The sequence below is a fragment of the Schistocerca gregaria genome, chromosome 11, assembly GCF_023897955.1.
Source record: "Schistocerca gregaria isolate iqSchGreg1 chromosome 11, iqSchGreg1.2, whole genome shotgun sequence".
Lineage (NCBI taxonomy): Eukaryota > Metazoa > Arthropoda > Insecta > Orthoptera > Acrididae > Schistocerca > Schistocerca gregaria.
Genome location: NC_064930.1, coordinates 87114938 through 87141914, shown reverse-complemented (window position 1 = coordinate 87141914; position 26977 = coordinate 87114938). Strand labels below are relative to the sequence as shown.

The following is a 26977-nucleotide window of genomic DNA, read 5'->3' as shown; positions in this document are numbered from 1 at the left end:
TTTGAAGGAGGGGAAGAGGAACAGGAGGAAACACAGTTGTGAAGTTCTATCTCATCATGTTGACATGGAAATAGAGGATGAAGACAACTTGTAACTGGAACTGCAAGTAAGTACAGTGAGTAATGAAAGGAAACATGATTTTTTATTGGAAAACATAAGGTACAAAATGGATGAAAAGTTGTCCTAGTTGCAACATAAGAACTAGAAGTGTAGACCTCATTATTCATCTCCCTGGTGTGAAAGCTATCACAAAATCTGCGAAAACTGCTGTGGACTGTTTTCCGATATTAACTCGTATAAATGACATAATAATTAGAACAATTATGTCCTGCACAAAAATTTGCATACAACACATTGCATCAAATTTCACAAGAGACCACTATGCCAAACCAACAAATGAGGAAGAAATGAAATCTCTTGTGGGTCTGTTGATATTGGCTGGGCATTACAGAGCAGGACACCAAAATCTGGAGGACTGATGGGATGAAAATGGTTTTGGAATTGCAGTATTTCGTGCAACAATGAGTTTACGGCACTTTAATATCTTGTTGCATTGTTTGAGGTTCGATGACATTCGAGACAGATTACAGCATAGAGAACTTGATCACCTAGCTGCGTTCAGAGAAGTGTTTGAATTATTCATGTCAATCTGTTTCAGCAATTATACTGTGTCTGAATATACGGCAGTGGATGAACAACTGGTTGCATGTAGAGGCAAAATCAGTTTCTTGACAGTATATACCAAGCAAGCCTGCAAAATATGGTTTGAAAATTTTCACCTTATGTGACGCAATAAATCTATGTTAGGAAACAGCCAGATGGTCCCTTTGCACTGTCAAACTCACTTAAGGAGATAGTAAATAGTCTTGTATGGCCTATCGAAAGTACAGGACTCATTGTGACACTGGACAACTGGTTTTGTTCCATACCACTGGCTGAAGAGCTCCTGAAAAAGATACTTACAGTAGTAGGAACACATAGAAAGAATAAGAGGGAGCTCCCTCCAGAATTTGTTTGCACGAGAGGTCGTGAACTTAGAAGCAGCCTTTTTGGATTCAGAAAGGATATCACAATAGTTTCATATGTGCCAAAGAACAGAAAAAAGCGTTATTCTCCTTTCATCTTTGCATCATGACAGTGCCATTGACACTAATACAGTGGAGGAAAAGAAACCAAAAATTATAACATTGTACAATGAGACCAAAACAGGTATGGACACAATAGATGAAATGTTCACTACTTATTCAATCTCAAGAAAAACTAGACGCTGGCCACTTGCCCTATTTTTCTGAATGATTGACATTGCTTGGACTAATACCTATGTAAGCAAATAATAACAATGAGAGGAATTCCTAAAGAACATTTTTACGTGATGTCAGATGGTCATTAGTGAATCCCATAGCGTGCAAGAGAGCAGCGACTCATGCCCCGCCTAAACAAGTTAGACAGAAAGCTGCTAAAATGGTGAGAATTGAAGACAGCAACAATGCACCACCTTCTGAACAAAGAATACTTAAGCCTAGGTACCACACAGTTTGTCCTCGGAGGAGTAAAGACTCAAAAGTTAAATCACACTGTGCTCAATGTTTGAAAGTTATGTGTGTAAAGCACAAGAGAAATATGTGCGAAAAGTGTTACAATAACGCACCCCTTGCAGCCAGTGATAGTGACTGATTTCATAAAATGTTTGTATGAGGTGACTGAACCAATGTTTAATTGTATGTATAATATCTTATACTTGTAATGCAGTATGAAGTATAACAGAAATAAATAATTAAACAAATTATTGTAAAAAAATGGGAATTATTGCTTATGTTTCAAATAATCCAATTTTATACTAAAGCAATATTAAATAAAACAATAATGTACCGGGAGATAACATTGTAAAAAATTTTTGGCCAGATTGCTACAGTAGACAGGGCCAGTTGTTGTCCCCCGCTAGCAGCCGCTTAAGTTCCATTCTGGGAGTAGCACGGAAAACGCATTGTATGAACACGTAATAACAGCTAACTGGAGAATAATCGCTGGATAACTAAACTGATGATTGTGGCAGGGTTAGTAAAGTTAACCAGAGAATGAGTTTTGACAGTGGTAGGAATAGTTACAGAATTAGTGATGACAAGATTGTTTGTTAGAACGAGGAAGGAGAAGATACGGGAACATCACACAAATTATGGAAGAATATGAATATTCCAAATTTATACAAAAATTTCGTTGTAGTACTTTTCGGTCTGGTGCATGAGAAACTGGGGCATATGAATGAAATGTGAAACTATTTCCTAACATAAAGCTTTTTGATTGTAGTAGGCCAAATAAGTATTTTGTATTGGTAATTTGTGAATTATATTGTCGTACTATAAAAATGACCATTATTTCTGAAACAGTCTCGCATATTTGGTGTGTGTTAAAATTGCTGCAATATTAGAAAGGGCTATTCTGTTTTATCCAGCACACCGTGACAAAATAGACGTAATCAGATCGAGAAACCACAACAGTCTTGGGTACTGTTTGTATTAACAGCTTTTTTGATGTTAGATGACGACATTTCGAGTTTTTATGTAGCAAAAAGTTTGACAAACTTTGATGAGGTAATAGTACTTTCGCAGAAGGGAAAGCATGTCATGTAAAGCTGTAGCAAGATCAGAGAGAAAAATCGCTAGGACCCAATGACTGAAGAAATGTGTACTGTCTTGAATGTCTCTTGTCTTTACTGGTTTTAGGTATCCTATATTTATTTATTCATTTTTTAAAGAGGGGCAGGATGTCAAATCGGCCAACTGGGAGCAGGAGAGGCACTACAGGACATTGTAATTTCCACTGTCCTGAAACAATTTGATGCCATCCATTACAAAATATAAAAGTTTGAGTTCCACAGAGTGAAATACAGTGGCGTGTGGTATGAGAATGTTGGAAGAGTTGTGGCATTAAGACCAAATACCAAATAACATCTCTTAAATTTCCCCGAAGATATATATTTTATGTATCAAACTCTTAAAAAAGATGTGCGCTAAAAATGAACTTATTTTTGAAAAGTCTTTTTTACTCACCACGTGACCTGTGTTTACATTCAGTGATTTTTCTGTTTCTTCTTCGTTTACTGCTCTCACGTCAAATGAAAAAAAAGATGGATTTCTGTGGCTGGGAATTACCAAGTGAATTAAAATACATTCGCATAATTACGGAAGGCTAAAATGTGTTACTAGTTTCAGATTTTATTTTATTTCCACCTTTCTGACAGTCAAGCATTAATTGCCTTGCAGAATAATAGTTATTTTTGTTGGTTTGCCAAAGAAATTTGGCTTTTATAAACCTTTACTACTGAGACAGTAAATTTATTTGAAGCAAAGTGTTTAATTCCTCACTATTGGCTAGTTTCAACTGTCCGCTGCATTTCAAGTGCGCATTTCATCTTCTAGCACGTATGGAATTTATGTTCCCAAAATCACACCGAAAAGCTTAATATCGGGTCAAGGTCTACGTTATTGGGAAGCAGGACGTACTAATGTGTGCTTTGAGGCTAACTATGCATTTTAGTATGGTTCATGAAATTCCAACACTTGTGGAGTATCCTCTGATGTTTTGTTTCTTTTATGACAAAATGTAAGAAAGATCTTTTAATGTTTTACACATATGAACATATGGGCTTCCTATGTCACCGTAGCCGTGCAAGCATGGTGATGACTCTTATCTGGCCCTCTCTGGCAACTGCTGAAATGAATCTATTTCTAACAGGGCGCAGGAAAATATTGCGAATTATTGTTTTGAAAAGCATTATTTTCAAAGTAAATTTCCTTTTATGTAAGATGAACTATGTGCGAGAATGTATGATGGATTTCTTAAATCGCAGAGTGTTTGGTCTCATTTAAAAATCAACTCTTTGAGGATGAGCCATCTAGTAGAATTTCGAGCCCAGAAGATAAGAGTTTATGTTGGTATTAAAAATTTTACTGACGTATTTGTGTGACGTATCTTATGCGTAACGTGCTAAACAGATCAACATTGTATGTGGAAGCTTAGCTTCTCTTGTAGCTTATTAATCTTGGAGACAAATATTATATGTGAAAGCTTTTCTTTTCTTGTAGCAACACTATGTATATTAACTTAAACCATTAACTTTTCCTGTTGGTGAAATTCGAATTTATACTTTTGTAATATGAAAATATGCAGCGTACATGTTGCTGCACATCAAAGATCTTTTCAAAACGTGTTTCTTTCCTCGTGAGTTTCATTTTCTAAAGTGCCGAGAAATTCTACGCTGCTGCATAAAACCATGTCCGTTCAAAGGATTGATAAGTTTTACAGTTCGACAAAGTATACTGTCACTTAACACAGAAAAATTGTATTTTCACCCAGGAGACAATATATTTTTGACTGGAAGATCTGGGAAGAATTAGGAAATTTTGTTTTCCTTGCTCGCGTATACACCTTGTTGAGTGTGTGTGGCAGAGGGTTCATCGAACCACCTTAACAAAAAATCTCTATTGAACAGTGCATGGAAAAAATGAAAACCTATATCTTTCTGTGCAAGTTCTGATTTCCCTTATTTTATTATGAAGATCATTTCTCCCTATGTAGGTTAGCGGCATCAACAAAATATTTTTTCGATCAGAAGAGAAAGTTGGTGATTGAATTTTTGTAAGAAGATCCTGTCTCAACAAGTAACAACTTTGTTTAATGAAGTCCACCACAAATTCTGTATCATGTCCATGGCAAATGCTCCCCTATTCGTCAGTAATACAAGACATGCTGCTCTTGTTTGAACTTTCTCGATGTAGTCTGGTATCCAATCTGGTGATGGTTGATGAAATAAAATACATTATTCAGATTGTTAATGAAGATGAAAATTTCATTTGGGTTTGGATTTCAATTATAAAAAAGGAGAAAGAGTAGAATAGCGGAACGGGAGGAGAGGAATAAAAGTGGCAGCGATTTGGCAGAATTTTGTGTAAAGCAGAATTAGTCATTGCTAACATGTGATTTGAGAATCATTAGAAGTAGCACTTTATGTGGAAGAAACCTCTAATTACCGAGAAGTTTTACATTATATAATGCTAACATACGTTTTGAAACCAGATTTTAAACTACAAAATGCTTCCAGGGGCAGATGTGGATTCTGATTTTATATTTTTTTAAGTACTGTATATTAAAACCAGAGAAATCGCAAAAATTTAGGAAACTTTTGATATGCAGTCTAGGTAAGCAGAAATTGTTAAAAAATGGAAAATCCCGGACCAAATGTAACAATATTATGAAAAGGCACGTGCAGGCCCCCCCCCCCCCCCCTCACCATACACACACACACACACACACACACACACACACACGGGCACGCGCGCGCGCCTGCAGTCTCTTGCAGCTGAAGCCATGCTGCAAGCTGCTGCATCAGTGCATGATGAGAGAGGCAACTGGGTGAGGAGTAAGGGGGAGGCTGGGGTGTGGAGGGGAAGGGATGGTGGGGTAGGAGTGGGGGGTGTTGAAGTGCTGCAGGGGAGCATGTAGTGATGAGGTGGAGAGATGGTAGGGCAGCTACATGCAATCAGAAGATTAGACAGGGCAGGGGAGAGCGGGGGTAGCAGAAAAGGAGAGAAGTAAAATGAATGTGTGTGTTGGTGGAATAGAGGGATGTGTAGTTCTGCAGTGGGAATAGGGAAGGGGCTGGATGGGTGTGGACAGTGACTAATGGAGGTTGAGAACAGTAGGATTATGGGAACGTAGGATATATGCAGGGAGAGTTCCCACGTGTGCAATTCAGAAAATCTGGTGTTGGTGGGAAGGATCCATATGGCACAGGCTGTGAAGCAGACACTGAAATGAAGAATGTTCTGTTGGGCAGCATACTCGGCAACAAGGTGGTCTACTTGTTTCTTAGCCACAGTTTGTCGGTGGCCATTCATGTGGATGGACAGCTTGTTGGTTGTCATGCCCAGATAGAATACAGCACAGTGGTTACAGCTTATCTCCTAGATCACATGACTGGTTTCACAGGTAGCTCAGCCTTTAATGTGATAGGTGATGTTTGTGACCGGACTGAAGTAGGTGGTGGTGGGGGTTGAGAGTAGGGGTTGTGTAGAGATGGAAGAGTATATTTCGTAGGTTTGGTGGATGGCATGATACCACTGTGGGAGTGGTGGGAAGGATAGTGGGCAGAACATTTCTCATTTCAGGGCATGATGAGGGGTAGTCAAAACCCTGGTGCAGAATGTAATTCAGTAGCTCAATCCTTGGTGGTACTGATTTAAAAGGGAATGCAAGCAGTGAGACTTTGGAAGACCGGTTAAGATAAGCCATGGGAGATTTGTTTCTGTACAAGGTTTGGAGGATAATTATGGTCTATTAAGTCCTCAGTGAGACCCTCGGTATATTTCAATAGAGACCGCGTGGCTCTGCAGATGCAATAACCATGGTTGGGTAGGCTGTATGGAAGGGACTTGGTATAGAACAGGTGGAAACTGTTGAAGTGGAGGTATTGCTGCTGGTGGTTGGTAGGTTTGATATGGACACAGGTACTGATGTAGCCATCTCTGAGGTGGAGGTCAACATCTAGGAAGGTGGTTTGTTGGGTTAAGTAGGACCAGGTGAAGCAAATGGGGAAGAAGTTGCGTAGGTTCTGGAGTAATGTGTATAGGATGTTCTCACCCTTTATCCAGATTGCAAAGGTGTCATCAGTGAATGTGAACCAGTTGAGAGGTTTAGAATTATGGGCGTCTAGGAAGGATTCCTCTAAATGGCCCATGAATAGATTGGCATAGGATGATGCAATGCAAGTGCCCATAGTCGTACACATTATTTGTTTGTAGTAATGCCTTCAAAGGAGATGTAACAGTGGATGAGAATATAGTTGGTCATGGTGACTAGGAAGAAGGTTGTTGGTTTGAAATTCGTCTTGCATTGGGAAAGATAGTGTTCAATAGCAGTAAGGCCATGGCATTAGAGATGTTAGTGTGAAGGGAGGTGACATAGACAGTAGTGAGCAGGTAGAAGGACAGGAACTGAAGAGTCAGTGGAGGAAATGGTTGGTACCTTTTATATAGGAGGGTAGGTTCCGCGTAAGAGGCTTGAAGGTATTGGTCTGTGAGAGCAGAGATTCTCTCTGTGGGGGCACAGTAAGTGGCCACAATGGGGAGTCCTGAGTGGTCATCTATTTTTGACAAAGGGCTTGTTGGCTGAAAGTTTATTTTGTGTCTTTTTATTGTCTATTTGCGACTCAGCATCTTCACTATATGGTGAGTAGCAACTATCTTTTCATAATATTGTGAAGTGGAAATAATTGATGTTGAGAATTTGGATTGAGGCTTAGTCATCTGTTGACTGAAATAGGAAAAATAATTACTTTACAAAACAAATATGTTGCATTGAGATACGCTGATGACAGTGTATTGCTGTCAGAGACAACTAAGAACTAGGGAGATCAAGGGAACGGAATTGATAGTGTAGAAAACATCTTATAAATTGAACATCAGCATTAATGGAACCTACTGAAATCAAACCCAAAGAAGACAACATAATTACATTAGGAAATGAAACACTCAAAGTAGTGGTATTGCATTTTACTATTTGAACAGCAAAATAGCTGATGCTTGAAGATGAGGCTGAGGAAGAGATGAACAAGACTAATGGGGAAACTATGATAGTTACAGGTAAAGAAATTTTGAGGAAAATGCAACAGCCAAAACGAATAGTTCATTGAGGCAATTGAAGTAATTTTGGAGATTAGGATGAAAGCAAGGGGTATTTATGTGGGGTGTATCATAATTGTCATAAATGCATACAGTTGAAAGTACATGGTACTAGAAGAAAAAAATCTAAGTAAAGGTAGGTCTGGAAATGAACTGTTTGTGTGATAATCATGAGCTTGTGATTATCAGCTATCAGACTTGATTCTGTTTAAATGTAATCCAAGTTAAGAGAATCTAACAATACTGTACAGCATTAAGAAAAGTTGTTAGAAAAATAGTCGGAAGTGCAGGTGGTTTGAATAAACATAAAAGTTACACGACTACTCCTAATCAGAGGAGTTGTCCAATGCGTCATCCTTGTACCCAGATTCAAGCATGTACCCACCACTGCCATTAATTTTGAGTCCTTTCAAACACAGCTGGATTACTTTGAAATTCTTGACAAGCATTGAGAAGTCTTGGCTCCAATTCTTCAACTGTGTTAACTGTAGTGTCATACATTAAATCTTTAAGTTTGTTCCAAACTCGGGAATCTATGGGGTTCAGATCCAATAAGCTTGGAGTCCACTGTACAGGTCTTCCTTGCGCAAACCATCTTCAGCCATATGGGCACATGAGATGTCTCCTCACCATAGCAGCAATACATGCACATGCTCCATCATGCATATAGTAAATCCTCTGGCATGGCTTTAAGGGAACATCTGCAAGCAAGCCAGCAAGATGATGCCACAGAAATTCCATCCATTAAGTTTCTTTGTCAACATGTGCAATCACCACTAAGTATCCCTAACCACACATTCAGTGAGAAACATTGCAGATATGGAGACTCGTGCGCAGCATGTGGGTTGGAGCCTAGATGACTCTAAGCATTAGAATGTGTTAATTAAACACACCATAATGAGTGAAACAGTTTTTAACTGTTAACAATGTGTTATTGTCAAATGTGTGATTGCCTACAACTTGTTGTTGCAGGCAGTGATGGAAGGTTAGTCTAGGGTCTAAGTTTGTGTCACTAAGACTGTGAACTTGTTGGAGGAGGTAAGGGTATATTACAATGGATTATTCATCAAACATGACTGTGACTCGTTCCAGGAATGTGTCTGGCAAGTGTCCTTAACAAGATTCATGGAGTGTGTGTGAATGTTTCCTTAACAACATCTTCAACCGCAGGTGTAACTTGTGTAGGCCTACATGCTTTTGCAGCATGTCCAAAGCTCCCAGTTTCTTGGAGGCATTCATGTAGCCTTGTAAACATTTGACTCTCGGGGTGCCTTCGGGCAGCATGTGATCCTTGATACAAACAAGTAGATTCCTGTGCATTGGTATTATCCCTATGGTACACACAAGGCATATCAGCATAATCCTCATTTCTGTAATGTTCTACTTAACCACCAACACTCGTACAACACAGCTGATGCTCTGCAAACTGCTGACCTGAGTGGGACTCTCACTGTTTACTATACTGTTGTATCCATTTCATTTACAACTCCATGTCTCAAAAATGTAAAGAAAGACTGCATATCACAATCATATTGGTAGTGGTGGGTAACCCTGAAGTTGCAATCATCTTGCAAATAATTTGTTTATCTGTACCCTCCATGAACCATGGACCTTACCGTTGGTGGGGAGGCTCGCGAGCCTCAGCGATACAGATAGCCGTACTGTAGGTGAACCACAACGGAGGGGTATCTGTTGACAGGCCAGACAAACGTGTGGTTCCTGAAGAGGGGCAGCAGCCTTTTCAGTAGTTGCAGGGGTAACTGTCTGGATGATTGACTGATCTGGCCTTGCAACATTAACCAAAACGGCCTTGCTGTCCTGGTACTGTGAACGGTTGAAATCAAGGAGAAACTACAGCTGTAATTTTTTCCGAGGGCATGCAGCTATACTGTATGGTTAATGATGATGGTGTCCTCTTGGGTAAAATATTCTGGAGGTAAAATAGTCCCCCATTCAGATCTCCGGGTGGGACTACTCAGGACGACAACGTTATCAGGAGAAAGAAAACTGACGTTCCACGGATCGGAGTGTGGAATGTCAGATCCCTTAATCAGGCAGATAGATTAGAAAATTTAAAAAAGGAAATGGATAGGTTAAAGTTAGATACAGTGGGAATTGGGGATCGGTGGCAGATGGAACAAGACGTTTGGTCAGGCGAATACAGGGCTATAAATACAAAGTCAAATAGGGGTAATGCAGGAGTAGGTTTAATAATGAATAAAAAAATAGGAATGCAGGTAAGCTACTACAAACAGCATAGTGAACACATTATTGTGGTCAAGATAGACACGAAGCCCACGCCTACTACAGTAGTACAAGTTTATATGTCAACTAGCTCTGAATATGACGAAGAAATTGAAGAAATGTATGATCAAATAAAATAAATTATTCAGATAGTGAAGGGAAACGAAAATTTAGTAGTCATGGGTGACTGGAATTGGGTAGTAGGAAAACAGAGAGAAGGAAATGTAGTAGGTGAATATGGATTGGAGGTAAGAAATGAAAGAGGAAGCCGCCTGGTAGACTTTTGCACAGAGAATAACTCAATCATAGCTAACACTTGGTTCAAGAATCATGAAAGAAGGTTGTATACATGGAAGAACCTTGGAGATACTAAAAGGTATCAAATAGATTATATAATGGTAAGACAGAGATTTAGGAACCAGGTTTTAAATTGTAAGACATTTCCAGGGGCAGATGTGGACTCTGACCACAATCTATTGGCTATGAACTGTAGATTAAAACTGAAGAAACTGCAAAAACGTGGGAATTTAAGGACATGGGACCTGGATAAACTGAAAGAACCAGAGGTTGTACAGAGTTTCAGGGAGAGCGTAAGGGAACAAATGGCAGGAATGGGGGAAAGAAATACAGTAGAAGAAGAATGGGTAGCTTTGAGGGATGAAGTAGTGAAGGCAGCAGAGGATCAAGTAGGTAAAAAGACAAGGGCTAGTAGAAATCCTTGGGTAACAGAAGAAATATTGAATTTAATTGATGAAAGGAGAAAATATAAAAATGCAGTAAATTAAGCAGGCAAAAAGGAATACAAATGTCTCAAAAATGAGATCAACAGGAAGTGCAAAATGGCTAAGCAGGGATGGCTAGAGGATAAATGTAAGGGGTAAGATAGATACTGCCTACAAGAAAATTAAAGAGACCTTTGGAGAAAAGAGAACCACTTGTGTGAATATCAAGAGCTCAGATGGAAACCCAGTTCTAAGCAAAGAAGGGAAAGCAGAAAGGTGGAAGGAGTATATAGAGGGTCTATACAAGGGTGATGTACTTGAGGACAATATTATGGAAATGGAAGAGGATGAAGATGAAATGGGAGATATGATACTGTGTGAAGAGTTCAACAGAGCACTGAAAGACCTGAGGCAAAACAAGGCCCTGGGAGTAGACAACATTCCATTAGAACTACTGACGGCCTTGGGAGAGCCAGTCCTGACAAAACTCTACCATCTGGGGAGAAAGATGTATGAGACAGTCGAAATACCCTCAGACTTCAAGAAGAATATAAAATTCCCAATTCCAAAGAAAGCAGGAGTTGACAGATGTGAAAATTACCGAAATATCAGTTTCATAAGTCACGGCGGCAATATACTATTGCGAATTCTTGGGGAAGATCAGTTTGGATTCCATAGAAATATTGGAACATGTGAGGCAATACTGACCCTATGGCTTATCTTAGAAGCTAGATTAAAGAAAGGCAAACCTACATTTCTATCATTTGTAGACGTAGAGAAAGCCTTTGACAATGTTGACTGGAATACTCTCGTTCAAATTCTGAAGGTGACAGGGGTAAAATATATGGAAGGAAAGGCTATTTACAATTTGTATAGAAAACAAATGGCAGTTATAAGAGTCGAGGGACATGAAAGGGAACCAGTGGTTGGGAAGAGAGTGAGACAGGGTTGTGGCCTTTCCCCGATGTTATTCAATTTGTATATTGAGCAACCACTGAAGGAAACAAAAGAAAAATTCGGAATAGGTATTAAAATCCATGGAGAAGAAATAAAAACCTTGAGGTTGCCCGATGACATTGTAATTCTGTCAGAGACAGCAACGGACTTGGAAGAGCAGTTGAACAGAATGGATGGTGTGTTGAAGGGAGGATATAAGATGAACATAAACAAATGCAAAACGAGGGTAATGGAATGTAGTCGAATTAAGTCGGGTGATGCTGAGGGAATGAGATTAGGAAATGAGACACTTAAAGTAGTAAATGAGTTTTGCTATTTGGGGAGCAAAATAACTGATGATGGTCAAAGTAGAGAGGATATAAAATGTAGACTGGCAATGGGAAGCAAAGCGTTTCTGAAGAAGAGAAATTTGTTAACATCAAGTATAGATTTAAGTGTCAGGAAGCCGTTTCTGAAAGTATTTGTATGGAGTGTAGCCATGTATGGAAGTGAAACATGGGTGATAAATAGTTTGGACAGTGAGAGAATAGAAGGTTTCCAAATGTGATGCTACAGAAGAATGCTGAAGATTAGATGGGTAGATCACATAATTGATGAGGAGGTATTGAATAGAATAGGGGAGAAGAGGAGCTTGTGTCACAACTTGACAAGAAGAAGGGACCGGTTGGTGGGGCATGTTCTGAGGCATCAAGGGATCACCAATTTAGTATTGGAGGGCAGCGTGGAGGGTAGAAATCGTAGAGGGAGACCAAGAGATGAATACACGAAGCAGATTCAGAAGGATGTAGGTTGCAGTAGGTACTGGGAGATGAAGAAGCTTGCACAGGATAGAGTAGCATGGAGAGCTGCATCAAACCAGTCTCAGGACTGAAGACGACAACAACAACAACAACAACAACTACTACTACTACTACTACTACTACTACTACTACTACTGTACGTACTGAGACTTTTTTCATCTAGTATCATGCACATTCAATTCTGTGCACTTCTGCCATTAATTAGGATAAATCCTGTATGTTTTGTCTTAAAATGATGGTAGATTGGAAACTTTAAGGCGAAAAGCACCTTACTGTTAGAGTGCACAATGAGGGGGTTATGACATTACATTTATAAAAGGGCATTTCTGTGTACCCTAAGAACTTATTGTTGACCATCTTGGATAAACATAAGCAGTTTATTGAGTCAGCACTTCATTATTGATCTGTTGACTGTGGTGGAGTGCCACAGTAGTTGAAGCACACCATGTCCTCAGTTGATTACGGCAGTAAGTTAGTGTGAAGTGCCTCTGGTGTTGTTGACCTGCTGTAGCTTTTTTGACATATATGCTTGTTTCTCATTTATCTATGGTGGAACATGAGGTCCATTTCACTTCAGCACTTGTCAGACTCTTGTCATGCTTTATAATTTACTCTAAAGTTAATTGTGCCATGTCAATGTACAGTAAATGATTATGTAGCCACCTCTGTATCAGTACTTCTGACAGAATTTAATTTTGCTTACAGATGATGTTTCAATATACATTCTGCCATTTCTGTCAGTTCTACATCTTTACAGTTTTCTGAGAGACTGTAGTATTGTTATGGACTTCAATAAGTGGCATAAATAATGTGAAAACCATAACCTAACTCTCCAAGTGCCAGTCCAAAGGCTGGAACATGAAACAGAGAATTATAAAAAACAGCTGTTTTCAGCATAGAAAGAGGCATCACATTGCAACATTGCTACCATCCTCAAGTTTTGCATATAGCAGTGAATATGTTAAGGATGCAAAATAGTCAGATCATAAAGTTGGGAGTACCACAAGAAAGGATTAAAAAGCCATTACTGTTCACATCAGAAGCTGTGTGAAGGTTTTAAGGGAAGATGCCATTCCATATAGCTGCTGCATTAGGAATCTGTAGCGACATCCTTTTAGCAAACATACTCTCATATTGTGAACAGTAAAGACTATAACTCATTTGTAGAAGAAATGAAGAAATGACTACCAGAACACCTTTCTCATGGAGTATAGGATCATTAAGGGAAGGACTGGTACAGGAGATAGAAGATCGAAAGAAGAATGTTGTATCATTCATAGGCAAAGTCAGTATGCCAAAGAGCAATATGTTTCTTACGCCATATACTACAAGTGCGGTTTGAAAAGTTCTCGGAACAGAATAGGAAAAAAGTACTTACATCACTGAAACTGTCAAAGTTTTCAGTGTAGTCTCCTTGTTGATTAATGCACTTGGTCCAACGATGTTAGAGTGCCTTGACCTTATCTCGAAAATTAGCTTCCTCCAGGTGTGCAAAATAGTTGTCAGCTCCAGCTATCAATTCTTTGTTTGAAGCGAATCTTTGTCCGCATACAAAATTTTCATTTTCAGAAGAGATGGAAGTCTGATGGAGCCATATCAAGCTAATATGGCAGGTGTGGCAACAATTCATACCTCAGTCTGTGTAATTTTGCCATGGTGACAGCATGCATTTGATCCCTCATCAAGAGTAACAGCACCCATGTTTCAGATATTTTTTTCATTTCCGGTTCTTCAGTTAAAATGTGATATACCGTTGCACATGACATCTGGCAAGCATGAGCAGTTTCACACACTTTCAATCAGCGGTCGTCCATGACTATATTGTGCACTTCTGCTATGATTTCTGGAGTAGTGACACATCTTGGCCAACCACTGTGAGGAAATATAAATTCATTTGTTCACTTGGCAGTAGTCGGATATGGAGGAGCAGAGTCCCCCAGTGTGTTGTGGAAATCACCATTAATGTTTTTTGCTTTCATACATTTCTTTATGAAGTACTTTATAACTGCTCAACTCTTGTGTTTTTTTCCCCATCTTTGCATATCACTACACGGGAACATCACTGCTACAGCTCTCTTCCAAGAGCACTGATGTGGCACGTGTTAACAGTCAACAGTCCAATGAATATCATGTGAACAACTCGTGCTAGTGCTGACCTCTCATGGTGATTCCAAGAACTTTTCAAATCACCCTCATATAATACTATTATGTATGCTGTGTAGGAAAGAAGTGAATGATTTTTTGCAGAGAATCTTGAGAATGGAGATTAAATCATATTGATATACATTAGAACACCTCATCAGAAAATTAGATTCATTAAATTTTCTTACATAATAGACCAGAATCAGTGGATAGTGGATGATATGCATAAGGAAATACTGAGAGCTAAGTAATATGTGCAGAAAGATATAAACATTTGTAACTAAGATTTTGTTTTCACTATCTTTTCAGATTCGTGAAGCTCAATTAGTAAAGTCAGAGTCCAATGACTGTACCAAGAAGAAACCAGAACTAAATTTGGGACTAGAGGAAACTGAGAACATTGTAAGCATTCATATTTCTTACATATTGCATATGGATAGAAAAACATCTCTGGCTAAATTGCGGAATGTAAAGGATGTGTTACAGTAAAGCAAGCATTGTGTGTGTGTTTTCTGGAAGTAAGTGCTGTTAGTAATGTTCCAGTGTCCTTATGTAGTTCTTGCAGATGTAGTTTGTTCATTTGTGAAGAGATTCTAAACGTTCCTTATAATCAAATATACAGTCGTATTTAAAACACTTCTTCGTGGTACCATTTATTTTGTATACATTTGATATTTTATCTTTTAGTAAAATTTGGTTTTTTTTTATCTCTCAGTGGCAATGGGAAAGTCGTGGCAGAGCTAAACAAGAAGAGAAACTTCAGGGTATGTCCAGTGAGCTTTCTAATGTCTTATATGGAAAACAAAATAATACATCATAAACTAGAATGATGTGACAGGAACAAGATGGTGAAACTGATAATATTCTCATTGAAATGTAATCAAACTGGTATTGGGGAATTAAAATGCAAATCCCCAACGACTGGCACTGAACCCACTCTTGTTTATAAATGTTCTTCCAAAGCCCGAAAGATTCTTTAAACACTTAAAAGATTTAGTAATTATTCAAGCATATAGATCATTGATTTGTTAAGCAATCAGCTTAGCACAAACATGAGAAAGGCCTCTTGCAACAGTGGCTGAAATGTCAAACAATTTTATAGATTGAAAGTACACTCAGAGGCCCAGAAGAATTTTATCTTACAGAGCATTCTGTAGTGTGTGTAAAAATGCCTTTGCTTCTAGTATAGTGCTTCTGCCAAAAACTGCTACTTCTGCAGACAGGGATTTGTGTAATGCATTTGATCAAAATGGATTTTCCCAGGAGCAAAAGGCAGTTGAATGTTTAAGAGTTCATGAAAAATATACACTTCACCATTCACCTGTGACTGCTGTGGCAACTACAAGACAAGTTACCAATGTGTCATCCCTTACCTTGACATACAAATTAGAAGATATGAGAAATTCACATGCAGGACAATATTAAACATGACAACATCCCTCCAATTTTTAAGCCAGCAAGGAATAACAATTCGTGATCACACCGACGAAGCATCAAAAATTAATCAGTTGTTACATAGAGCAGAAAATGCTACTGACTTGAAATCTTGGCTGCTGCATATGAGTGGGTTTCTCATGTATACTGAATGAAATTGTCTCATTATCCAGATGTACAGCAAAACATTGTGAAATATGTTAAGGAGACACTATACTTTTCTCTTATTGTAGATGAGACTTCCAATGTATCAGTGATGGAACAACTATCCATATGTTTCAGATATGTCAATAAAAATCTTCAGGTTGAAGACGTTTTTTGGGCTTCTATGAAGTAGCTGCAGCCAGTTCTAGGACATTGTCTGAAATCATCTAGGATGTCATAAGACATTTATCCCTTGACATAAAGTGCTGTCGTGGGTAATGTTATAATGGTGTGTGGAATGCCAGTTGACATTTAACATGATTACAAAGTAGGATTACTTGGTTGGAACCGTGAGCTATATTTGTTCATTGTTCAGCACACTATTTGAATTTGGTAGTACAACATGCGATGTAAGGTATTAGTTATGTATAAAACTTTCTGGTGATTCTTCATGAGTTAATACCATTTGTAAGACAGTGATTCAATCGCTACAAGGAAAAAATTGAGATGGTGTTGTAAAAGAATCTTCAGACTGACTTTGCGGGCATTCTGTCTTATGAAGTGGTGTGTCGGTACAATCAATAAAATCATTGAAATGTAATTATGACATTCTGTTACAGTTATTGGATGATGTGTCAGAAGTAAAAAGCAAAGTTGGTGGGAATGCTAGTGGATATTTTTCAAAACTGCATCAACTCAGATTTCTTTTTCCCTGGCAATATTAATTTCAGTTTTCGGCAGGATTGAGCATCTTCATTTTTTTCAGAAACAGTCATTGCCATACCAAGAAATCAAAACACTGGTTTTGTCTGCAAGTTTAGCTTCACAGGGGATATATTTCTTGAGGTGTGGAATGAAACCATTAGGAAAACAGAGAAACTTAACATTGATGAACCATTTTGCATAGAAAAAGGAAGATGCCAAAACATTATGAGAAAGGCAGTGATCCTCATGCATATCAAACACCGGAGCAAATGCGCAGACAAATATTTTTTGAAATAATTGATGTGACTGCGGCTGTGCTAAATTGTAGATTTGACTGAACAGTTCTGGAACTTATTCCACAACTTGAGGCTTTTGCTATTGGTCAAACTGGTGCTGATTGTACCTTGCAGTTGTTTGTGGCAGATATTGATGAAGACAAGCTAACATTGTGTAGGGACAAGTATTGAGATCTGTGCAGAATGAAGAAAGAGGAAGCTGCCAACTTGTCAGACATCTACAAATATTTAAGTGGAGAAAACTGTGGTCCTATGTGTGAAATTCTCACAGAATTTGTGAAGCTTGTTTGGATGATTTTACTTATAACTACGACTTGTTGTACCTCAGAGCATTGGTGTTCAACACTTAGATGACTGAAAACGTTTTTGCGGCCAGCATTGATACAGAAGAGATTGAATGATTGGCCAGTTCCGCATGTTCATAAAGAAACGATTAAAAATATTGACATTACCAAATTGCAAACAAGTTAAATGATCTAAGAAGAAAAGTGTTTTATACTGAAACTTAATATGTCATTGTTATTATTTGATATGTAAAGCGGGTTATTTTATAGCTCCATCGACAAATAAACCTTTGCATAGTTCTTTCTCCAGTAAATTAAAACTGTGTGGTTTATAAAGGCTTTTTTCATTTTAATTTGTGTGAATGGATTATTTTCTGTTTGTTACGTGTTGATAGAATCGCCTCTTGCAATCACTGTGCATGTGATGTGTTTAAAGCGTACAGTAGTTGATACAGAACTAACTGGCATTTTGTTAGTGAATTAAAAGTTAAAAATAGACAAAAAAATTTAATGTAGAAAAATCAGTTAATGTTATGATTACATATTTTGAGAATATTTGTTACAGTAACTTATCCTTATAATCCAAACCCACAAGCACAAGAGTCCTTGTGAGCCAGGGCCTGTCACAGAGGCCTTTTTGTGGACAGACACACGGTCATTGGTCGCTTTGGTTCCAGGGTTCCCCAGTTCTCATTTCAGACTCAGTAAATGTCAGAAACATACCATGTGTGCAGGGGTGTAACATTACGGCCTGCAATGCAGGTCAGCCTGATACTTCAGGGGTCCACAGAAAGTGAAAGATTGTTATTTTATTAAGAATTAAAATTAAAATATATAAAAATATAAATACAGAAATATGTATATGATAAACAGTAAACTCAAACACATAGAAATGGTCATGGCTTCAGAGAATCAGTCAATGCTAAATTGAACTTAGCAGAGAGTATTTAAGCAATGCTAGTCCTTTCCCTCTCTTGTACCACTTTGATTGCAGCATGTTTCTCAGACATCACAGAAGTGCAGCAAGATCAGTTATTGCAAGCAAATGACAACAACGAATATGTATACCACGGTATCACATTCAGGTAAAAAATTATCCATTCTTGATGTATCAGAGACTGTATAACACACATTTTTGTGAATGTTTAACTTTTGTCATATCTTTATTTTGCAACACTGTCAATTATCAAATAAAAACTAATGGTGTAATAATAAAGAGTCTACTAAGTTTAGCACAGCAAGCATCGAAGTTTGCAGTGTCACAAGTAAGTGTGATTCATAAGTGAAAAATGCTAACAGCAGTTATCAAAGCGAAATGCTAATGCTAGCAGAATTGCTATAAATGTAATTAGGCCTGTTCATGTTACAGACTACTCAAATGATAGGCTTATTGTTAGCTAGATGTAAATGATGAAACGAAAAGGTTCTTTGTCTGACAAAATCCTTCAGCTTGAGGGAACTGGTTAAAGATTGGAGGTGGCTAACCAAACGTGTAGTGTGACAGACAACTATATGCATGTCTGAAGATGTGTTGCACACAATTCGTGTCGTAAGAAAAATGCAGTTGACACTTGCATGTATTCATAACTAAGGAAAAGTGAGAACATGTGAAAATACATGCTTGAGATTATTGTTAATATGACAATAACACTGGAATCCAATAATACAGCTTTTCGGGGACAAAGGGAGAAAATAAGAAAATCAAATCATACTAGCATTTTAGCACCCATCAAACTTCTTGCAAAGTACAATCCGGTGTTACATTATCTAATAAATAAACCAAAACAGGCCTACACGCAAAAATACCTTAGCCCTTTAATTCAGAATGCCCTGCCCCTTGCAGCTGAAAAAGAAATTATTAATGACATTAATGCTGCCTCATTATTTTCTATTATCGCTCATGCAATATAGGACATTACAAAAAGTGATCAGCTAACTCAGATATATAGATTTGTTACAGTGGAAAGCCTTGTGACATATTGATAAATGAAGCTTTTTAAGTTTTCATCAAATAAAAGTTGAAAGTGCATTAGGAACAGGAAAGGAAATATTACGTGCAACAGATGAAAAGGGGCTTTTTAACTAAATGCTGTGGTCAAGGCTATGGTGGTTGTGCCAATATGTCAGGCATACACAAAGGTATTGGGACAAGAATTCAATAAAGACATATGACTGCAAAATATGTGGATTGTGCAGTGCACACTTTTAAGTCAAGCACTTAACGATGCTACATGTGGAATTGGAGAAGTTAGTCCCTTTTACAATGCATTAGAAACATTGTTGTCTTTTTGTGAGTTGTAAAATTAAGAGATGGTAACTTTTTAAAAGCCCTTTGTTATGATTATGTCTATTAGGCTACTCAATGCTCTGTAAAAAGTAATATTGGCATCTAAGTAAAGGGAAGAAGGAGATCAGGCTGCTATTTTGAAAAACCAATTACAGAAGTGTGAATTCATTTTTCGGATAGTGCTGCAGTCAAAGCATTGTGATTTAGCATCTCAAATTATGCAGTCATAAAATGTAGAGCTTGATCAAGTGTGTTGTCTTGCTCAGATGCAGCTGGTAATGTATGTTGCTATGGACACAATCTTTTGGAAGCCATGTCATTGGATACATCCTTAGCAAGGAAAGGGGACATTTTAATGGTTGTTTGTGTGGTGTCACCACCAGACACCACACTTGCTAGGTGGTAGCCTTTTAAATCGGCCGCGTTCCGTTAGTATACGTTGGACCCGCGTGTCGCCACTATCAGTGATTGCAGACTGAGCGCCGCCACACGGCAGGTCTAGAGACACTTCCTAGCACTCGCCCAGTTGTACAGACGACTTTGCTAGCGATGGTTCACTGCCTACTTAAGTTCTCAATGCCGAGAATATAGTTTAGCATAGCCTTCAGCTACGTCATTTGATACGACCTAGCAAGGCGCCATTATCAGTTACTATAGACATTGTGAACTATGTACCATCAAGAGCGACGTTCATCATTAATGAATTAAAGTTAAGTATTCCACCAGCTACGTCAGTTTTTCTAAATTCTAATTTCCTTGTCCTGTTCCAGACCTCAAACCAGCCTGCGTGAGCTAAAACGCATGCCTTTTGGCCTCCTCTAGTAACACGGTGTTGGCTCTCCTGCCAACCACAAAAGTTTGGACATCATTGTAACCATATAAAGAAGCAAATGTGACATATGCATAATGTTAACTGTTTCTTCAAAATTATTTTCCCAAAATTTATAAATTCTGCTGCCAATGAAGGGATTCACAGTTCAATTGTAATTTTTCAAAGTGAATATGAACACGATTTATCCATTAAATTCACAGATGGAAGAAACTGTGAATAAGGAAATAGCCCCATTTACCTCGGTATTTGATAAACAAAACTATTAGTGACATAGAATCGAATTGAAGCTTTAGCATTACAGATTAATGCACAAAATTTTGCTTGTTTTTAACTATTCCTGTTGCTGTTTCTTTGGCTGAATGCTTATTTTTAAAACTCCCACATAGCTCCCACATCCATAATATCTGAACACTGAAGTACTGATAGAATCTTGACTACAATCCATATGCTGGTGTCACAGAAACATAGTTTCTCAGTGTGGGACTTGAGAGAAATCATGGATAATATCTGAGATCAAACTATGTTGTACCAGGAGGAAGAAGCTTCACTTAATGCAGAGGATTAGGTCTAGACAAACATTAACTGGTACACTACATGCAGTGCTGAATGTATTTCACATCGCAAAAAAGACTAAACTATACACTATGTAAAAAAATTTAATTTTCAAAGTGAATTTTGAGCATTATTTGGAATGAAATAAATCAACTCAATTAGAGGTGATATTCAGTGCATTAATGATCAGCAGTGAGGCAAACGAAGTTAAATTTAAATCCATGGCTGCAGAATTCAGTGCATTCTTCTTACCAATTGGTAAAAAGAAGGGATAGAAAAGAAACTTTAAAAACAGTTATTAGATTTACTTGACAGGCATTAGATACTTCTGCAGCAGACATGTTTTGCCATATTACCCACAAAAGAGGTCACAAAAATTAGTCCACCAAGAAAGAATAACTCTTCTGGTCATTATAGTATTCAGCTAAAGAACTAAAATTTTGAGCTAACTTATTAGAAAAGCCTGCTGGCCCTGTGTATCACATTTGTAATCTGTCAGTGAGTCAAGATATTAAAATAAAAAACTGCCAAATTCAGAAGTAACAACCAGTTGATGAAAGTGAAGATAAGCAAGTCACTTCTAATCATAGGCTCGTCTAACCTCTTTCTAACAGCCTCAGAGTATTTTGTTAAGTAGATCATAATAAAATATTGAAAAACACTTGTGGCAGTTTTTTAACAAGAGCTGAGTTTGGCTGCCATAAAGGCTTTTCTAGAAAGAATGTAGTATATGACCTTAAAACTCATCTGTGATTGAAATTAACCAAAAAATAATCCTCTAGCAATTTTCTGTGATTGTGCAAACCATTTGGTTGTTGTTTTTGTTGTATTTTGTTGTTTTTTTGTCGCTGTTGCTTTCATTGTTGTTTTCATCCTGAAGACAGGGTTGATGCAGCTCTTCATGTCTTTGGGAAATATAACAACTATAACTTACCATGCTTTCATCCATTCAGTGTTATCTTTAATAATATTACAAAGCTAGCTAGACCAACCAGCAAGACTGTAGATTGTGCGTAACTGAAAAGGCCACTGCACGTCTTCAGGAACTATATGTTAATGTGGCTCTCAATTTAAGAAAGACATCATTTTCAGGTTTCATATGTAGGGGAACTACACTAACCAAAAGTGTAATACGTGGCAAAGAAGTAATGAGTGTGGAAACTTTGATATTTTTGGTGTTCATAATGATGAGAAATTAAATTGAAAAAGAGACACATTTTGGTCGCATAAACAACATATTTCAGCCACATGTGCACTTCAAATCATTTAAAATCTTGGGGAGAAACAAATCAGTAAGTCGATATGATTGTGATATTTTCATTCAGTAATGCCAAATGGAATAATATTGTGGGATAACTAGTCCCTAGATGATATATGGTGTTCGCCCAGGATCATAGTGTAGACATCTGTTGCTATTACACATTTTGACCACTGCTCTGCAGTATACTTATTCTCTTGTGATGTCTGTTGTAAATAATACACTGAAATTTGAAAGGAACAATGATGCACATAACTACATTTCCCGAAGATAGGACATTCGCTGCTCCACATGAAGATTGTCTTTAACACAAGAATAAATATAGAGTGACAAAATCTTAAGATATCAGCAATGTAGAGAAAGCTAGATTGCTGCTTACCATAAAGATGACATGTTAAGTTGCAGACAGGCATGATTAAAATAACTTACACAAAGGTTTTGGCCACAGCCTTCATCAGAAAAAATTGAAACACACACAATGTTCATTCATTGGTAAAAGCAAGCACACCTCGTGTACACACGACTGCCAACTCTGGCAACTCGGGCCAAAATGCAACTATCATGTGGGATGGAAGCAGCCATCTAAAGAGGGCAGGGAATTGGAAGAGATAGCACTGTGTGGCTTGTGGGGGTTTGGGGGATGGGTGGAAGAGTCTGTTTGGCATTGACTAGAATGCCAACAGGTGCAGCATCAGCAAGTTATGTGCAGGAAAGTGGAGAAAACAGAACAAAAAAAAATGGTGTGGGAAAAGGTGCTTGGGTGCATTGGCAAATGGAGGTTGGGAGATGAGAATTTGGAGGTGGTGAAGGGAAGAGGTGGAAACTGTTGGGTATGGGGCCAGTATGTCACTGTAGATTGAGGCTGGGATACTTACAGGAGCAGAGAATGTGTTGTAAGGATAACTCCCATCTGTGCATTTCAGGAAAGCTGGTGTTGGAGGGTAGAATCCAGATGGCTTGGGTAGTGAAGCAGCCAGCTGCATGTTGTGCCACAGTGTCCTACTTTGCTTTTGGTCACAGTTTGGCAGTAGTCATTCATCATAGAGGACAGCTGGATGGTAGTCATACCAATATGAAAAGCTGTGCAGTGATTGCAGCAGAGCTGGTGAATGACATAGCTGCTTTCACAGGCAATACCTGAGTCTATCACAGGGATATGATCTTAGTTGCAAGTTGTTAGAAGTGGGAGTGGCACAAGCATGGGCTAGGGTGTAATGGAGGTTGGCAAGGGGGGGGGGGGGGGTGATGGAACACCACTTTAGGAGGGGTGGGAAGGATTTCGGGGTAGGTGTCCCTTATTTCAGGGCATGGTAGGTAATCAAAGCTCTGGTGAAGGATGAGCTTCAGTTTTTCCAGTTCAGTGTGGTACTATGTGATGAAGTGGGCACTCATTCATGGCTGATTCTTGGGGGTGGTGGGTAAATTGGGAGTGTGATGGAAAATGGCATGGGAGACCTGTTTGTGGAGTAGGTCTGGGCGATAGTGAATGTCTGTAAAAGTCTTGCAGAGTCCCTCAGCATACTGGACAAGGAAATTCTTGTCAGTGCAGATATGTCATCCCCATCTGGCGAAGCAGTATGTGAGAGATTTTTTGGTGTGAAAGGGATAACAGCTGTCAAAATAAAGGTACTGTAGGTGGGTTTAATGTGGACAGAGGAATGGGTGGAGCCATCAGGGAGAAGGTACTCAAGGAGTAGGAACGTGACATGATTGGTTGAGGAGGACCAGATGGGAGAGAAGCTGTTAATGTTGTAAGGGAATGAAAATATGGTATCGTGGACCTGAATCCAGATTCTGAAGATACCGTGAATTAATCTAAACCAGACTTGGGTTTGCTGTGTTGGAAGGCTCGGAGAGTCTTCTGTAGATAACCCATAAACAGGTGGGAATAGGTTCCCATGCAGGTGCCGTTGGCTATGCTGCGAATTTGTTTGTTTACCTACCCTTCAAAGGAGAAGTAGTTATGAGCTAGGATGATGTTAATAAGGTGTATGACGAATGAGATAGTGGTGTCTGGATGATTTTGGGAAAGATACTGTAAGTGGTAAGACCATGGGTGAGGGGTATGTTGATGTATAGGGAAGTGGCATCAACAATGATGAAAAGGGATCCAGGAGGTAAAGGGGTGGGCATGGTGGAGAGGTAGTGGAGGAAGTTACGGCTCTCTAACTATTGCTATTTTATGGGCTATTGGTTGGAGGTGTTGGTTAATGAGGGCCGAAAGTTTTTTCAGTGCCTGCGCAATAACCAGCCACAGTGGGGCATCCAGGATTTTTGGGTTTATGGATTTTGGGGAGCACATAGGTGGGTGTGTGGGGTGTCATAGGGGTGAGGAGGGAAATGGATTCAGCAGAGAAATTTTGGAAAGTGTCTCAGGCTTTAAGTAGGGGCATGGGAGGCTGTGTTAGACTTCTGGGATGTGATCACTCAAGCAGAGTTTATAGGTGGAATAATCAGAAAACTGGCAGTTCTTCCATCAGGTAGTTGCTGCAATTCAGAACAACAGTTGTGGAAACTTTGCCTGCAGGTAAGATATCAAGGTCAGGATTTGTTCTGAGGAAGAGATCTGGCAAAGGATGTTAAGACTAATTTGAAAGTAAATATTTTGTGAAATGTGACCAGCAGGTGGTTAGGTGGGAGGGGATGATCACAGTTGAGTGGTGATGTGAACTGGGAGAGGCAGGGCTCAGTATATGATTTATTTGGTTTTGGTTGGAGGGATTGGTGGCAAAGAAGTGTTTCCATTACAGGGATCGAGAAAAGTAGAATAGGTCTTTTACAAGATCAGCTGGGTGAAACTTGGATTTAGGGCTAAAGGTGAGGTCTTAGGATAGGGCTGAAACTTCTGTGGAGCTGAAGGTTTTGGTGGAAAGGTTAACAACACTGCTACGGGAATGTTTCAGAGCTAGATTTGGAGAAGTGTTGGTAGGGAGCTTTGGGGATAGGGAAAGCTGAAAAGGTCAGTTAGCCAGAGTTTAGGTGCTGTGGCAGGTGGACAAGGAGGAACATTGTGAGTACAGTAGAGGTTGGCAGTGGTACCCTGAGACAGCGGTAGGATGCCAGCAGGTAGGATAACTTATGAAGTTGGAGTCTGGAATGCTCCTCCAGGTGCTGGAGAGCAAGGGATTCAGTTTGAGAGATGTGATATAAGAAGCACGAATTGCACAGTAGCAGTAATTTGGAGAGGTAGCAGAGGTGGTTCTAGGATGCCTGTGCCATGGAGATGTTTTTGCAGTAAAGGGTTTGTGAGGGCCGGGTACTGGAGGAATCTGAAAAGGTGACATTTATTGTGGAAGGAGGGGTGGGATCCAGAGAGAGGAATTTTTATGGTTAGTTTGTTTGGGGGAATTCCATGTTTTAAACAGCATTTCACAAGTAGCATGGGGGATGCAGTTTTAGCCAGGGAAAGGGATACCTTTTGGAACTGATGCAGAAAGATGAATCATGGTTCCCTTTGTCAAAAATGGTGTACAGGAAATGGGAATGACATCCAAATTATCAAAGTGAGTGTTGATCATTGAGAGGAATTGGATAACAGGAAAGAAGTGGAATATACATAAAGAACCATAAAACATGAACAGATAAGTAAAAATACCCGCAAACCATGGAAATACACAAAAATGCACGTAACCACATAAAGGTACACACAAACATACGGAAATGTGGGAGAAAATGAACTGACGAGGTAAGAGTGTGTGTGTTGTGAAAAGAGAAGAGAGGGTGAAGAGGGTGAGTTAGGTTGAGGATCACAAGTTCCTTCGGCATGGGAAGGTGTGGAAAATAAAACACTAAAGTATGTCAGGATTTAGGATGAAATGGGAGTAGTAGGAATAAATGTAAAACTATCAGAGGCAAGAATCTGGAGTATCAGATGGTGCATCAACAATCTGCACAATCACAAAGGCTGTGTTGTGTGTGGATGATTGTTGCTAAAGTGTGGCTTGGAAGTAAGCAGTTAGGGAGGTAGTGAATAAATGCAGGAAAGAGGGGAAAGAAGAATCACTGAGAAGAGGAATGCTATAGAGAATAGTATCAAAGGAAAATATCAGAGGGTTGTAGGATGGAAAAAAGCTGTTCAGGAAAATCAGACAATGGATAATCCGGGTAGGAATATCAACAATTTAGGAAAAGGTAGGTTGTTATGTACCATAGAGATGACATGTTAAGTTGCAGACAGGCACAATTAAGACACCTGCACAAAGCTTTTGACCACAGCCTTTGTCAGAAGAAGAAAAACACACACCATTCATTCACACAAGCAAGCTCACCATTTGCACATATGACTGCCAGTTCTGGCAGCTTGGGCCGGAATGCAGCTATCACTTAGGATGGAAGCAGCAATGTGGAGGTACAGGGAAGGGGAAGGGATAGCATTGTACAGTTGGGGGTAGGGTGGGATGGGGGGAGAGGAGCACTGTGGTGGGGTGTGCAGGGACTAGAATACCAACATGTGTATTGTCAGGAGGTTGTGGGGCAAGGTGGGAAAAAGTGAAAAAAGAAGAGAAGTGGGGAAGGATGGTTAGGTGTGTTGGCAGAGGGCAGCAAACAAATGGTGTGGGAGATGAGAAGTGAAGGTGATTGGACAGGGGGTGGAAACTTTTGTGTGGAGGGTGTGTAGCAGTATGTTGTAGGTTGAAGGTTGAG

General features: G+C 39.0%; 1 protein-coding gene across 2 annotated transcripts in view; it reads left to right on the top strand.

The window, feature by feature from the left end:
- LOC126295301 (zinc finger protein 708-like) overlaps positions 1-26977 on the top strand; it is a 202866-nt gene that overhangs the window by 23547 nt on the left and 152342 nt on the right. For both annotated transcript variants that reach the window (XM_049987738.1, XM_049987739.1), the window contains exon 3: positions 14851-14943. In XM_049987738.1, the coding sequence (XP_049843695.1) occupies positions 14851-14943 (93 nt within the window). The remainder of the gene's footprint in view (positions 1-14850; positions 14944-26977) is intronic.